Source organism: Palaemon carinicauda, chromosome 33 (genome assembly GCF_036898095.1).
Source record: "Palaemon carinicauda isolate YSFRI2023 chromosome 33, ASM3689809v2, whole genome shotgun sequence".
Classification (NCBI taxonomy): domain Eukaryota; kingdom Metazoa; phylum Arthropoda; class Malacostraca; order Decapoda; family Palaemonidae; genus Palaemon; species Palaemon carinicauda.
The window spans coordinates 18,542,405-18,557,404 of record NC_090757.1 but is presented as its reverse complement, the minus strand read 5'-3'; the positions used below and the strand labels follow the sequence as shown (position 1 = coordinate 18,557,404).

At 33.4% G+C, this 15,000-nt stretch overlaps 1 protein-coding gene across 1 annotated transcript; it reads left to right on the top strand.

The window, feature by feature from the left end:
• Nucleotides 1-4,363: 4,363 nt before the first annotated feature.
• On the top strand, nt 4,364-5,259 carry LOC137626114 (homeobox protein 2-like). Its single transcript, XM_068357191.1, has 2 exons — nt 4,364-4,985; nt 5,030-5,259. Exons 1-2 carry the CDS (start codon nt 4,364-4,366, stop codon nt 5,257-5,259), a joined length of 852 nt encoding a protein of 283 aa, XP_068213292.1.
• Nucleotides 5,260-15,000: the final 9,741 nt, after the last annotated feature.

Sequence of the window (15,000 nt, the reverse complement as noted above, 5' to 3'; positions counted from 1 at the left end):
CTCTTCCGGTCTCTTTGATCTTATGCTTAAATTCACAAGAAAAACTCATTTAAAGTTTTTCATGAAAAGTTTAGTACTCGGTCTCCCTGAAAAACTCTCCTTCCAAAGGCTTCAAGGAGAATACTGTGCATATGTCGAGTTGGTGACCACACCGAGCTAAAAAAAAAAAAAAAAAAAAAAAAAAAAAAACCGAGAACCTCTTTAGTTTCTGCCTTAATGAAAAGCATAAAAAAGTTACATGTTAAATCTATAAAGACTGTGAATATGTCGAGTTGGTAACCACACCGATCAAAAAAAAAAAAAAAAAAAAAAAAAAAAAAGACCGAGAACCTCTTTAGTTTCTGCCTTAATGAAAAGCATAAAAAAAAAAGGTTACATGTTAGATCTATAAAGAAATTTCAACCACATTTTGGTAATAAAAAATTGAAAAGCAAATTTAAACTCAAAATTAATTTAGAAACCTAGAAAAAATTACGTTATTTTATGGACCAAAATATATCATACATACCAAGTATAGCTTACTATAAACAGTTAGTTGAACATGGAACTAAAGGTTGAGGAAAAATGGGATACTCATTAAGGCTTAAATAAGTATTTTGGTTACCCTATAAGGAATACATACTGTATTTTTCAACTTAGGAAATTATTTCTAATAACATTTACCGACGGATGTAGACACCGAGATTAATTCCTCAATTAAAATAAATCAAATAATTTCATACAGTTATTACGATAAACGATTGTTATACATATTCATGAAACCATAAAACTTGTATCACGTAAAAGAATAATTTATATATATATATATATATATATATATATATATATATATATATATATATATATATATATATATATATATATATATATGTATATATAAATATTAAATATATATATATATATATATATATATATATATATATATATATATATATATATATATGTATATACACATATTAAATATATATATATATATACACACACACACACACACATATATATATATATATATATATATATATATGTGTGTGTGTGTGTGTGTGTGTGTGTGTGTGTGTGTGTATTTCCAAGCATCACGTTCAAACACCACTCCTCAAAAAAAAATATTCATAACTTAAATGTAATTTTGCGCCTTGAACAATTTATTCTTCGTACAAATCGCCTGGCATTACTTATAAAAATCAGGCTATATATCAGTTTAGTGAGATCAGTGTTACTGTCTGGACAAGAGTCGTGGTATGACAATGAAACTGTATCCAAAGGATTTTGTAGATTTGAGAACTAAGAAGTATATTAGGAGTGAAATGGCAGGACAAGATTAGAAATGAAAATATGAGAGAAATCACTCGGGTGCTATATGTGGATGAGATCATAGTGAGGGATAGATGGAGATGGTACAGATATGCAATTCGCACTCCCCGAGAGAGATTAGTTCACCAAACTTTCAACTGGGCTACAAAAGGCACTAGAAGAGTTGGAAGACCCAGGCCTACATGGTTGAAGACTATGAAGCGTGAAGTAGATGATGATGATTTGAGAAGTGTTGATTTAAAATGTGACGGGCCAAGAGAAGGTTGTGAAACTCAAAGGCAGTATGAAAGCAACCGAGTTAATTTATTATAGAACACTCTCCTTTATAAACAAAACCTCAAGGCAACAGGAAATTACATGTTCGAGAAACAGACACTGTTACATAGGAGAAACGCAGACATGTTTATTCTGGTTTTAGTGCGAGGGAAGAGCGAATATTCAAGCATAATATATACAAAATGAATTATGTACGATCGTGTGACACACGGTTGATTTAAAAGCTTAAGCTACAGACGACTGGCAAACTCTAACCGAGGCCATTTGCGTCAGTAGGCATAAGAGGAATTCATAATAATGATGATGACATCTTCAGTAGCTGACCTTATTTTATACGCCCAATAAATATAATTTCGGTATAGTGATATAAAAATAATATAATCAAAGCTAATAACATTCCTAACAGTTAATTGGTTTTAACTTGACTCTTATCAGCACGGTCTCCTGCCTATTCACTATCGTCTTCATCTTGTTTTGACCTTTTTAGTTTCAGTGCATGTCAGGGTCGGCCGCTCCTGGCAACTTTATCCATCTAATTCTATTCTTTGTATCTTTTTCCCTCGGTCCCATCCTACCTATCAATTTTCGTTTTGAATTATGAGAAGTTTCTTTGGAAGCTCTTGCCAAATTAACCAACTAGAAAACAGTAGTTAATGAGCGAGTTATTATCATTATCATTGGTTAAACTACAGCCCTAGTTGGAAAAGCAGGATGCTATAAGCCCAAGGGCTCCAACAGGGAAAGTTAACTCATGAGGAAAGGAAATAACGAAATAAATGAACTACGAGAGAAGTAATGAATATTAATTTTTCAAGAACAGTGACAACATTGAAATAGATCTTTTATATAAACTATAAAGAGAAACTAATATCAGTCTGTTAAGTATAGAAACATTCGTTATAAGTTTGAATTTTGACATTCCCACCGATTCAACTGCCTGATCAGGAACATCATTTAAATGTATTTTTCAAAGAACAGCAACAATATTATAAAAAATTTGTATATATAAACTATTTTAGAATGATTTATTGTTAATTTGTTCTCTTCATTTATTTATTTCCTTATTTCCTTTCCTCACTGGGCTATTATTCCCTGTTGGAGCCCCTGGGCTTTTAGCATCTTGCTTTTCCAACTAGGGTTGTAGCTTGGATAATAATAATAATAATAATAATAATAATAATAATAATAATAATAATAATAATAAAGAGAGACTAATTTCAGCCAGTTCAACATCATAATATTTGTTGCAAATTCGAATTTTCGAACTTGCACTTAATCAACTGCCTGATTAGGATGATCATTTAAACTAAAGATCTAAAACTAAATGTTAGGATGCTACACAGTATTCTAGAAGTTTTATTCTAGCTGTGACAAAGTTGTGGAATGATCTTCCTAATCGGGTAGTTGAATCAGTGAAACTTCGAAGGTTCAAACTTGCACCAAATGTTTTTTATGTTGAACAGGCTGAAATAAGTCTTTCTAATGGTTATATATGAAATATGTGTGTTAATGTTGTTATTGCTTTTTAAATATTTTATTTTAATTGTTCATTACGTGTCATATCGTTTATTTATTTCCTTATTTCCTTTCCTCACAGGGCTATTTTTCTATGTTAGAGCCCTTGGGCTTATAGAATCTTGCTTTTCCAACTAGGGTTGTAACTCAGCTAATAATAATAATAATAATAATAATAATAATAATAATAATAATAATGACGATGATGATGATGATGATGATATTACGGTTGCATCAATTTCAGCATAGAATGGACTATGATGTTGGCCATGAATTGTAAATGGCTTGTCATAAATGGGCTATCGTTAGGATTTGTATGAAAGTTTCATAGAGTTGATTTGACTAATATTAAAATTTTCATTTCCAGTAAATAATTCTATTCCAGTAATGATCGCCTGTCATGAAAATGGGATTTCTGGACCTCGACATGTGAACTTTGAAAGTAATTGTTTCGGATGTATTGCTGTGAATTTATTTTGGGATTTTGAGTTACCAAATATATTCAATAACTTCAAAATTAATAATTTAATGTATTGAAATAAAATGTGACACTTTACATGTATTCTTAAATTAACGACGAAATTATGGCAATTCGCCAAGCTTCAGGGTCTAACATTTTTTTTTTTTTATATATAACGTTGAACATTTACTTTGACGAAGAGCTTAAAAACCTTTTCTTTGCCATGTTGAGAGTGAACATTATTATTATTTAATATTATTATTAGCTAAGCTACAACCTGAGCTGGAAAAGCAGGATGCTATAATTATGCCCAAGGGCTCCAGCAAGATAAAATAGCCCTCTGAGGAGTGTAACTAAGGAAATAAACTGCAAGAAAAGTGATGCACAATTAGAATAAAATATTCTAAGAAAATTAACATTAAAACAACTCTTTCATATGTAAACCATAAAAAAAAGACTTATGTCAGCCTGTTCAACATAAAAACATTCGCTGAAAGTTTGAACCTTTTTAAGTTTCACCGATTCATAGTCGTAAAAAAAAAAAAAAAAAAAAAAAAAAAAAAAAAAAAAAAAAAAAAAAAAAAAAAAAAAAACCTAACGTGATTTAGAAAACTTCTAAACAACTTTTAAAAAAGTGTCAGTGTTGAAGAATCAAAACACCCACATGCCAGCTTGAATTGGATTCCGATAGTTTTACACAGAATTTTTGAACTGGGCTTCTATCCCCTCGACCAGAGGTTGTAAAAGAGATGACGAGATATAGCCGAGTTAGTTCCTCACTGCGATACAAAATGAAAGGTCATGACCCCATTTCGATATTTATCCCTTTCAAACTTCGACAACGACAACAACAACAACAACGAAGACGACGATGACGACAACAACAACGAAGATGACAACGACGACGACAACAACAACGAAGATGGCGACAACGACAACAATAAGGACAACGATTTCGACAACAATAACGACAACGACTTCGACAACAATAACGAAGGTGACGACGACAACGACAACTTCGATGACTTCGACAACACCAATGAAGATGACTACGACGACGACAACTTCGACAATGACGACAAAAAAAATGAAGATGATGACGATGACGACGATAACTTCGACAACGACGGCAACAACAACGAAGATGACGACCACGATGACAATAACTTCGACGATGACGACAAAAAAAACGAAGATTATGACGATGACAACGATAACGACAACGACAATAACTTTGACAACAATAACGAGGATGACGATGACGACAACGGCAACTTCGACAACAATAACGAAGGTAACAACGACAACTTCAACAATGACGACAACAACAACGAAGATGACGATGACGACAATGACAGCTTCGACAACAATAATGAAGATAACGACACCTTCCACGACAAGGACGACAACAACAATGAAGATGGCAACTAAGACGACGACATCTTCGACAACAAAAAAAAAAAAAAGATGACAACGACGATGATGACACCTTCGATGACGACACCTTCGATGACGACGACAACAACAACGAAGATGACGATGACAATGGCGACGACTTTGACAACAATAATGAAGATCACGACGATGATGACGACAACTTAGGCGACGACGAGAACAACAATGCAGATGACAATGACAACGTAAACGACAACAACTTCGATGATGACAACAAGAGAAGATGGCGACGACAAAAATGACAACTTCGACAACAATAACGATAGATTGATTGATTTAAAGTTTTCAGGCATCCTGACATCTACGGTCATTGACACCGATATCATTTATTTTATATAAAAATTAATAGAAGATTCAATTAAAACCATAAAAGTTGAATTTCAGTGAAGAGGTTACATAGTTTCCAAAAGACCTGCTTCTGAAATAAAGTTAAAAATGCCGCTCGCATGGTAGGACACATCATGCCCAAGAATAATGGCAAAGATGAACCTGCCATCCTCACCTTGAGCCTCAAACAGATGTCTATTTCTCAAGTTAATATAATTAGGGCATTCAGTCAACAAATACCTCACTGTTAAAGGTACTAAACAGTCGTCGCAATATGGTTGGTGTTGGCCCTTTAGTAGAAAGTGTATCAACCGAATGTGACCTATACAGAGATGGCAAAGAGTTGTTTCCCATTTTCGGGGCATTATGTCATACCTCCAAGGAGATAGGAAATTTGTTACCTCTCTCATCTTATTGCCATCTAGACTATCCCAGTGCTGTTGCCATTTATTACATAACAATTTCTTTATGTTAGGTAGGAAATCATTACAGGGACTGGGATACCTTCTTGGCAGCAACTTGGATGCAGCATTTTTCGCCAACGAATCTGCCTTCTCATTCCCAGACACACCTACATGTGCTGGAACCCAACAAAATCGAACCATTATACCTCTCCTTCCAATAATAAAAAGCCATTCTAAAATCTTTAAAACTAGAGGGTTACTAAAATTAAAAACTTTCTAAAGCTTGAAGGACACTCCTTGAATCACTAAAAATTGTAAAATTACCCTCCACCTCCAACGCTATTTTCTCAATAGCAGTTAATGTAAATATGGAAGCTGTTAGAGGAAGCGCACCTCTACAATTAAAACCATTACAATGTACTTCAAATCCAAGGCCACATCAGATTTGGAGCCATCAGTATAAATAAAACTCGATCCTTTATGTTCTTCAACATGTTCCATAAAAAGAGACCTGGCTTCTAAAGTCAGTCATATTTTTCTTAACTACAATAAAGTAGGCTGGAGGAACGTAGAGAGTAGAGGTCCCCTTTTTTGTTTTGTTTCTTGTTGATGTCGGCTACACCCCAAAATTGGGGGAAGTGCCTTTGGTATATGTATGTATGTACAATAAAGTATTTTAAAAAAGATATGTTAATTTCCACATAGGCGTTGATGATACCTTGAATGGAAGCACCTCACTTCTAGTTATATCCAGATTGTTTAATAATTGTTTTAACCGTAAGCCATAAGGTTGAGGAGATTTTGGGTGTAACTCAAAGTATGTTGAGTGCCTTACAAGGCTTGCAGTCTGAAAAGCTAAAGAGTTGGGGAGTTTTTGTAACCTAAACCAATACTGAATAATGGAAGACGTGTGGTAATGGTCTAGAGGTAACTCTTCAGCATCAACAAGGAGACTTGAGATAAGTGAGGTTCTAAATGCTCCTGTGGACAATGTTGTACCAGCATTTAGTCGGCTTGGGGTGGCTGAAGAGTATTTTTCACAGCCATAACTAATTTTGGAAAAAATTAGGGCCTTGTATAATTTCAAAATAGTTTTACGGTCTGCCCCCCCCCCCCTGATGTATGGGACAATACTTTTAAAAGATTCAGAGCCTCAAGACATTTAGCTTTTAACGCTTTTAAGTGAGAAACCCATGTAAGCCTACAATCAAATATCAAACCTAAAAATTTAGCTTCACTTACACATGGGATCTGTTGACCTTTAATGTATATATCCAGGTCTGGATGTAATCCCCGGATACGACAGAAATGGACAATTTTAGTTTTACTTGTCGAGAACTTAAATCCATTCATATTGGCCCACTGGATAATTTTGTCAATTGAGAGTTGTATTTTTCTCTCAACCATTGCCATTCTAGCTCCAGCAAATGATATGGAGAGATCATCCACAAATAATGTTGAGAGAAAATCCCGGGGAATAACAGGATATCCCATTAATTGCTAGTGCTAAAAGTTATACTCAGCACATTACCCTGAGGAACTCCTTCTTCCTGGCTTTTACTCTCTGATAGAGTTTCCTCAACTCTCACTTGAAAAAACCCTATGTGAAAGAAATGCCTGAATAAATAGTGGTAGCTCTCCTCTCAATCCAAACTTATGAATGGTTTTAAGTATACCACATCTCCAGGTGGTATCATATGCCTTTTCAAGGTCAAAAAATACTGTCACATGGTTCTGTTTGGAAGCAAAGGTTTCACAAATAGAAGACTCAAGTTGTATCAACACATCAGTTGTTGAGTGCATTTTTCTGAATCCACATTGAATTGTGATAAAATACCCTTCTTTTCAAGGTACCACATCAGCCTTGCATTGACCATCTTCTCAATGATTTTACATAAACAACATGTCAATGCAATAGGACGATAGTTTGCAGCTAAAAACTTGTCCTTAGTGGGTTTTAAACAGGCTAAAATAATGGCTAGTTCCCAAACACTTGGGTAACTATGATCATGCCATATTCTATTAATAATGCTTAGAATAAATAGCTTTGTATTGACATGTACATGTTTAATCATTGCATATGGCATTCCATCGGGTCCAGTGGCTGTATCGTTGCAATGAGCAAGTGCAGAATCAAATTCTCTTTTAGTGAAAGGAGAATTATATGACTCTTCCCTTCTTGTTGCAAAATTTAAAATTTTCTTTTCTTCAGTGCTCCTATACTGGTGACCAGGGGCTCCTTCACACTTGCTGGATACATTTGAAAAATGATTAGCCAGGGCTTTGCTAACATCATTTGCTTCAGTTACAAACTGACCATTCACTTTCAACACTGATGGTGGGTTGGAGGCAAATTTGCCAGCTATATTTTCTACTTTCCTCCACACGGAAGATGGTGGTGTTCTACTGTTGATGGAGGAATCAAAAGACATCCATGACTGGTGCCTTGCTTCTTTTGTGGCACGACGGAACTGTGCTCTACATTTTTTGTACATAATTAAATTCTCATCAGTTCTGCGTCTACGCAATCGTGCTAGAGATCTTCTTGTGGCTCTGTGCAGGACAATTAGTTCTGAAGACCACCACAGGAGTTGTCGTCGTTTGAATAACCCTGTTGTTCTGGGAATTGAATAGACTCCTGCTGTATGGAGAGTTCCATTCAGTAAGTCTATAGCATCATCAATATTTTCAACCTGTCCTGCATCCCCCTCAATTTCACTTAGCTCACGAAATTTATCCCAATCCGCATTGTCAAGATTCCATCGCGGTGATCTCTGTAAAGGTGGACCACTGTTGGTGTTTATAATGATTGGTGCATGATCACTAGTATGCCAATCATCTAATGTTCTCCAATCGAAGTCGAGAAGGCAATTAGAGCTTACGATTGATGGGTCAATACATGACAAGGTACCTGTCTGGACATGAAAGTGTGTGGGCTCTCCTGTATTAAGGAGTCCCACATCTTCATTTTCCACAATTGATGATATGATATTTCCCCTAGTGTTTGCTAAAACATCACCCCACAAAGAATGTCTACCATTTAAATCTCCAAGTAAAACAAAAGGTTGAGGGAGTTGTTGAATCACCTCCACTAAGTTATAATACAAAATGTTATCATTTGGAGGCAAGTACAGAGAACAAATTGTATATTTTCGCCCTATGTCAATCTGTACAACCACTGCCTGCAGAGATGTACGAATAGACAGAGAAACTTGGGGAACATCTCGACGAACGTATATGAGACTTCCGCCATGGCTCCCCACTTGGTGATCATATGGTGTCTTACAACTAATATATTCGTGAGGACAAGGAGTATTATGATCAAGTTTGCTCTCCTGTAGACAAATAATTATGGGGGAATGCTCATGAATAAGGAGCTAAAGTTCTTCATATTTGGCCCAACTTTGAATGCGAATACCTTCCAACTGTATTCCCTTCTCCCATTCATCTAAGCAGGCAGTAATAACGAATGTGGAAATATCCACGCCATTTAAATAACAAAAAGAGATAAATAAATAAATGAACAAATAAAATAAATACATAAATATGCATAACTCTACATACTGTATATGTATATAACTTAAGAGAAATAATACTCATAGACTTAGGACAGCAAGACGAAAGAAAGTTGATAAAATTAGGAGAAGGTCGAAGTAATATTGAGCAGAAGAAAAAGATGAAAGAGAGAAATTTAGATTCGAAGTTGAGGAGCAATTTCCCCAAGTTCGAGAGCCCTCTTGCCCGTCACCAATGTTCAGCAAGGGAATGAAATGACTTCATCAAGGCATTCTCTCATTAAGAGGGACAACAATAACGAAGATGACGACGACGACAACAACAACTTCGACCACGACAACAACGAAGACGACCACAACTACGACAACAACAACAACTACGACAACAACAACAACGATGACGACGACGACGACGACGACGAAGACGACGACGACGACGACGACGACGACAACGAAGACGATAACGACAACTTATCTTTTATTTTTCATTCAAAGTAAAGTATAAAAAAAGGGATCCTTTAATCCCAAGGGTTTCAACAAGGAAAAATAGCCCGATAAGGAAAGAGCATGAGGAAATAACCTACAAGAGAAGTAATGAACAAATAATATGAAATAACAGTAACAACACTACAATAAGTTTTTCAAATATAAAGTACACAATCCTTAAAAAAAAAAAAAAAAAAAAATATGAGAAATGAAATAGAATAGTGTACCTGGGTGTATTTCCAAGCAAGGAAACTTTACTATTCACTTTTCATGTAAATAGTATGCACTTGTAAACTGTAAAATACATGGGTAACTTTTAATGTAATAAGTATACACTTGTAAATTGTAAAATATGTTGGTAACTTTTCATGTAAATAGTATACCCTTGTAAATTGTAAAATACATAACGTGCCTACATTTCATGTAAATATGGTATACCCTTGTAAATGGTAAAATACATAATGTGGCAACTTTTCATGTAAATATGGTATACCCTTGTAAATTGTAAAATACATTTTAAATGCCTTGTTTACTTATTCTTTTGGGACCTATTTCTTTATATGCTCAAATTTTTTTTTTATAAAATTTATATACTTTTAAACATATGGCTTTGTATAAAGGAGATCTAACTCATTTTTTTTTTACTTTCGCCCCAGTTAGTTCATTTATCTGTTTGTTTTTAAGCAACTTCCTGGCCACAATTTTACCCATAGAGTAGTGAAACTTACAACGATCAATTTTCATGTTGAGAGATGGAAGGGATTGAATTTTTTAAGTCCTAGGTCAAAGGTCAAGGTCATGGTCAAGCAAAACGTCAACCGAACTAACCACAACCTTAACCCCTAAATGGCACATGGTTGTCACACAGCTGGTCTCGAGAAATATACCAACCGTGTGTCACACGATCGTACATAATTCATTTTGTATATATTATGCTTGTATCTTTGATCTTCCCTCGCACTAAAAAGAACCAGAATAAACATGTCTGCGTTTCCCCTATGTAACATTGTCTGTCTTTCAAACATGAAATTTCCTGTTGCCTTGAGGTTTTGTATATAAAGGAGAGTGTTCTATAATAAATGAACTCAGTTGCTTTCATAGTGCCTTTGAGTTCACAACCTTCTCTCGGCCCGTCACAGATATAATCTGCAGTAGCAGAGCTCTGCACTCCATTATATTCTCTCAATATCGGCCTGTGTGGTATTTAATTAAACAGAGGACAGTTGGATTCAATAATTAAAATCACTTTCGTTATAGTTGTTTATTTGATAAAGTCGAGATTAATATCTTATTTCACTTCGAAACGATACTGAATGAAAGATTAAACATTTCAAGACCGTTAACGTCATCATATTTCAGTTCACCATTAACAAACTAGGCACTGAAAATGTATTAATTTCTCTCTCTCTCTCTCTCTCTCTCTCTCTCTCTCTCTCTCTCTCTCTCGCTCTCTCTCTCTCTCTCTCTCTCTCTCTCTCTCTCTCTCTCTCTCGAATAAACAGAGAGTGAATATGCCGTTATCACTCTTGTTTATTATAAAAGTCTTCAGATGAAGCCTTTTTTCTATAATTGGTTCAACGGTGTTTTAAAGAATACAATCCCAATATATTGTCATATGGCTGCAACGTTTATTGCACGCAATTATTTAATAGCAGTGAATATATTTCCTTCACTGATATTCTGTGTCGTCGATATTGGTCATTACATATAAATTTTTAAATAGATTATATCTAAATACACAAATCAATTATATCAACTGGAAATACAGTGAGTCCCATGATATGAACTTTCAAAGATCAGATCCTTGCATTGAATAAATAAATATATATCAATTTTAAATAAGGACAAACCGGAATACAAATTGAATAATTTCTTTTAAAAGCATTTCACTGTTTATAAATATATGTAAGGAGTCTTGATACAAAAGCAGGCTATGCTAACTTACTTTGCAGTATAGGCCCCGCCCATTGCATATGAGCTTCCCTTGTGATTGGTCAACTCCGGAAAGGGAATGACGTCACACTTCTAACTCTTGTCAAATGTTTATCAGTATGGAATTGTATTAGACGGATGAAGAGGAAATAAAATTTCATCCAATAAAAGATATAATTTATAATATTGTCATTATAAAAATTTCGAGTCATTGTGATGATTTATCTAACCATTTTTAATTATGAATAACCCTAAATATACGAATAATGCTAATTTCTAAAATGGATACAATTACATAACTGATTCAACCATAAAACACTTATCAAATGTGGCATAGACTTGAAAAGTCAGTTTCTATATTGGGGAAACCCTTCATCATAAGCCTACGTGATCAAATCTTAATATCATTGTGAGATTAGACATATACATGAAATTCTCATAATTTGAAGTTATATAATAATCATAATCAAATTCATACATGTCAAACAAATAATAGGACCATAGGCCTACACATCACGTTCTTGTCAACTGGCGTATTCTCCCACATCTTGATAAACATTTGCGAGTCACTGTCATGTTAGTTTAGAAAAGTACTCTGAGAGTGCAGACCTCCGCAGTGGCAGATTATTTCTCGAAACCAGCTTGCCTTAGGGTTAATCTAATCGATCTTTTGCTCGACCTTGACCTTGGCCTTTGACTTAGGACTTTCAAAATTGAATCACTTCCACGTCTTAACATTACAATTAATCCCAGAAATTTTCGCTACTCTATGAGTAAAATTGTGGCCAGAGAGTTGTTCACAAACAAACAAACACACAAACAGGGGTGGAAAAAATAACCTCCTCCCAACTTCGTTGGGGGAAGTAAAGATAGGCTAAATATCAATGTAGTTTTTAAGGAGTGTTTTATTATTAGACCTATGCTTATTCTGCAATGTTAAAACATCATCTGGTGAATTTTCTGAGACACCAACTATCATTACAAGAGTGACAATATCAATAGCAAAAGTAACAACCACAACAGAAACATTAACGTCATTAAAAACAACCACTCACTTACAACACCCACGGTAACAAGAACCATAAACGGAGCTACAACTACAAAAACAACCATATTAATAGCTGCAAAAATCATTCTGACAAAAACATGATTAACAATAACAATAAAAACAACAATAAAAAGCCTTAACTAAACCACTCCAAATGATGTATAAGTGAGTCTAAGTTGCCTGCTTCTCACTGGTACACTAAATGTAGTAACGACTTCAATTAATTTTATATTACGAACGCATTAGCATTTATTGTTTGTTGGTTTTCTGATTGCTCCAACACATGTTCGGAGCTAGAGCAATTATTTATAACTTTCCAACAACAGCAGGAAACATGGTCTACATACCTTTGGGTTTTTATCGAGAATAGTTAACAAACATGAAAACATCAAACGTTAATTATCGGTATCATGTATGTACAAAGCTACGTCGTGGTCAAGAGATGAACCCTCTTCATATATGTTTTCCTTTGTTTTTACAATATATATATATATATATATATATATATATATATATATATATATATATATATATTTATATATATATATATATTTATATATATATATATATATATATATATATATATATATATATATATATATACTGTATATACATATATATAATATATATATACATATATAATATATATACAATATATATACTGTATATACACATATATACACACACACACACACACACACACATATATATATATATATATATATATATATATATATATATATATATATATATATATATATATATTAGGCAACCTACCTATTAATGTAAGGATAACGGTGGGAAACACACACACACACACACACACACACACACATATATATATATATATATATATATATATATATATATATATATATATATATATATATATATATATATATATATATATATATACACATACATATATATATATATATATATATATATATATATATATATATATATATATATATATATATATATATAAATATATACATATATATATACATATATCTTAAAAAAAATTATATATAATCTTTATTGACTTTGTTGATTTATTAAAATGACATATCTTTAGAACAGTAATAACATTAAAATATCTTTCACATAAAAAACTATAAAAAAAAACTTATATCAGCCTGTTCAACATAAAAAAAAAATTGCTGCAGGAAAAACTACCCGACTAGGAAGATCATTCATTGCACAACTTAGGTCAAAGCTAGAATAAAACTTCCAGAATACTGTGTATTATTGACCTCGACACAAAGGTTAATTATGTTGAACCTGACAACTCACTCTTGACACTACCGCTTATTTTATGTGATTTTTACAGAAAGGTCATTGGAGTGTATTTTTCATCATAATGGCACTCCATATGATATACAATACAAAATGGGGAGAAATGGGAATTAAAAAAAAAAAGTCCTTCGTGTGTTTAAAAATACAGTTCTTCAGTTTTTTTTTTTAGTTTATCGTACAAGCGGATTTTAATTAACCATTCCGTAAATACGATTTTTTCCTTTTTTTAAATTAAGTTTTCACGGTGTCTTTCATGATTCCCAGAATGTTTACAAGTATTTACATTTTAATTAGCCAGTCCGCAAAGAGTAGCTTTTTTTAATTTTATATAAGCTCAACGATGTTTTTCATGTTTCCATGGAAAAAGTTCTTCAGCTATCACTGAAATATCTTACACAACAAGCACATTTTAATTCGACAACGTTATTTACAGGTTTTTCATTTTTTTATCTAAGCTTCCACCAAGTCCCTCAAGTTAAAAAAAAAAAATACATTTCTCTAGCGTTTACTAGTATTTCTGGTACAATAAGCTCATTTTCATTAGCCAATCCGTAATGATAACTCTTTTTCATGAGATTCAAGATTCCAAAATGTATTTTATGTTTCCCAAAATACATTTATCCAGTGCTTACTAGTATTTCTCATACATCAAGCGCATTTTGATTAGGCAATACAAAATGAAGTCTCTTTTGCATATAATTAAAGATTCCAGAATGTATTTCATATTTCCCAAAAATATATTTCTCCAGTGTTTACAAGTATTTCTCATACAACAAACGCATTTTAATTCACCAAATAGTAATTACGAAATATTTTTATTCATTAAGCTTCCCAAAATGCTCTCCTCTTTCCCTTCCATTATCCCCGGCCGTGCTTCCAGTCCTTTCATTTCCAGAACCAGCTCCATCTTCCAGCGGACGAAAAAGAACGCTTGACCATAAATTATTGCTCGAGATGCAAATGTGTCCCTTG

Bases quoted from the DNA above. Each gene is read 5' to 3' on its own strand.
- LOC137626114 (XM_068357191.1), top strand. From the start codon at position 4,364: ATGACCCCATTTCGATATTTATCCCTTTCAAACTTCGACAACGACAAC. The intron at 4,986-5,029 runs GCAACTAAGACG...AAAAAAAAAAAG, and splicing joins CGACAACAACAATGAAGATG to ATGACAACGACGATGATGAC.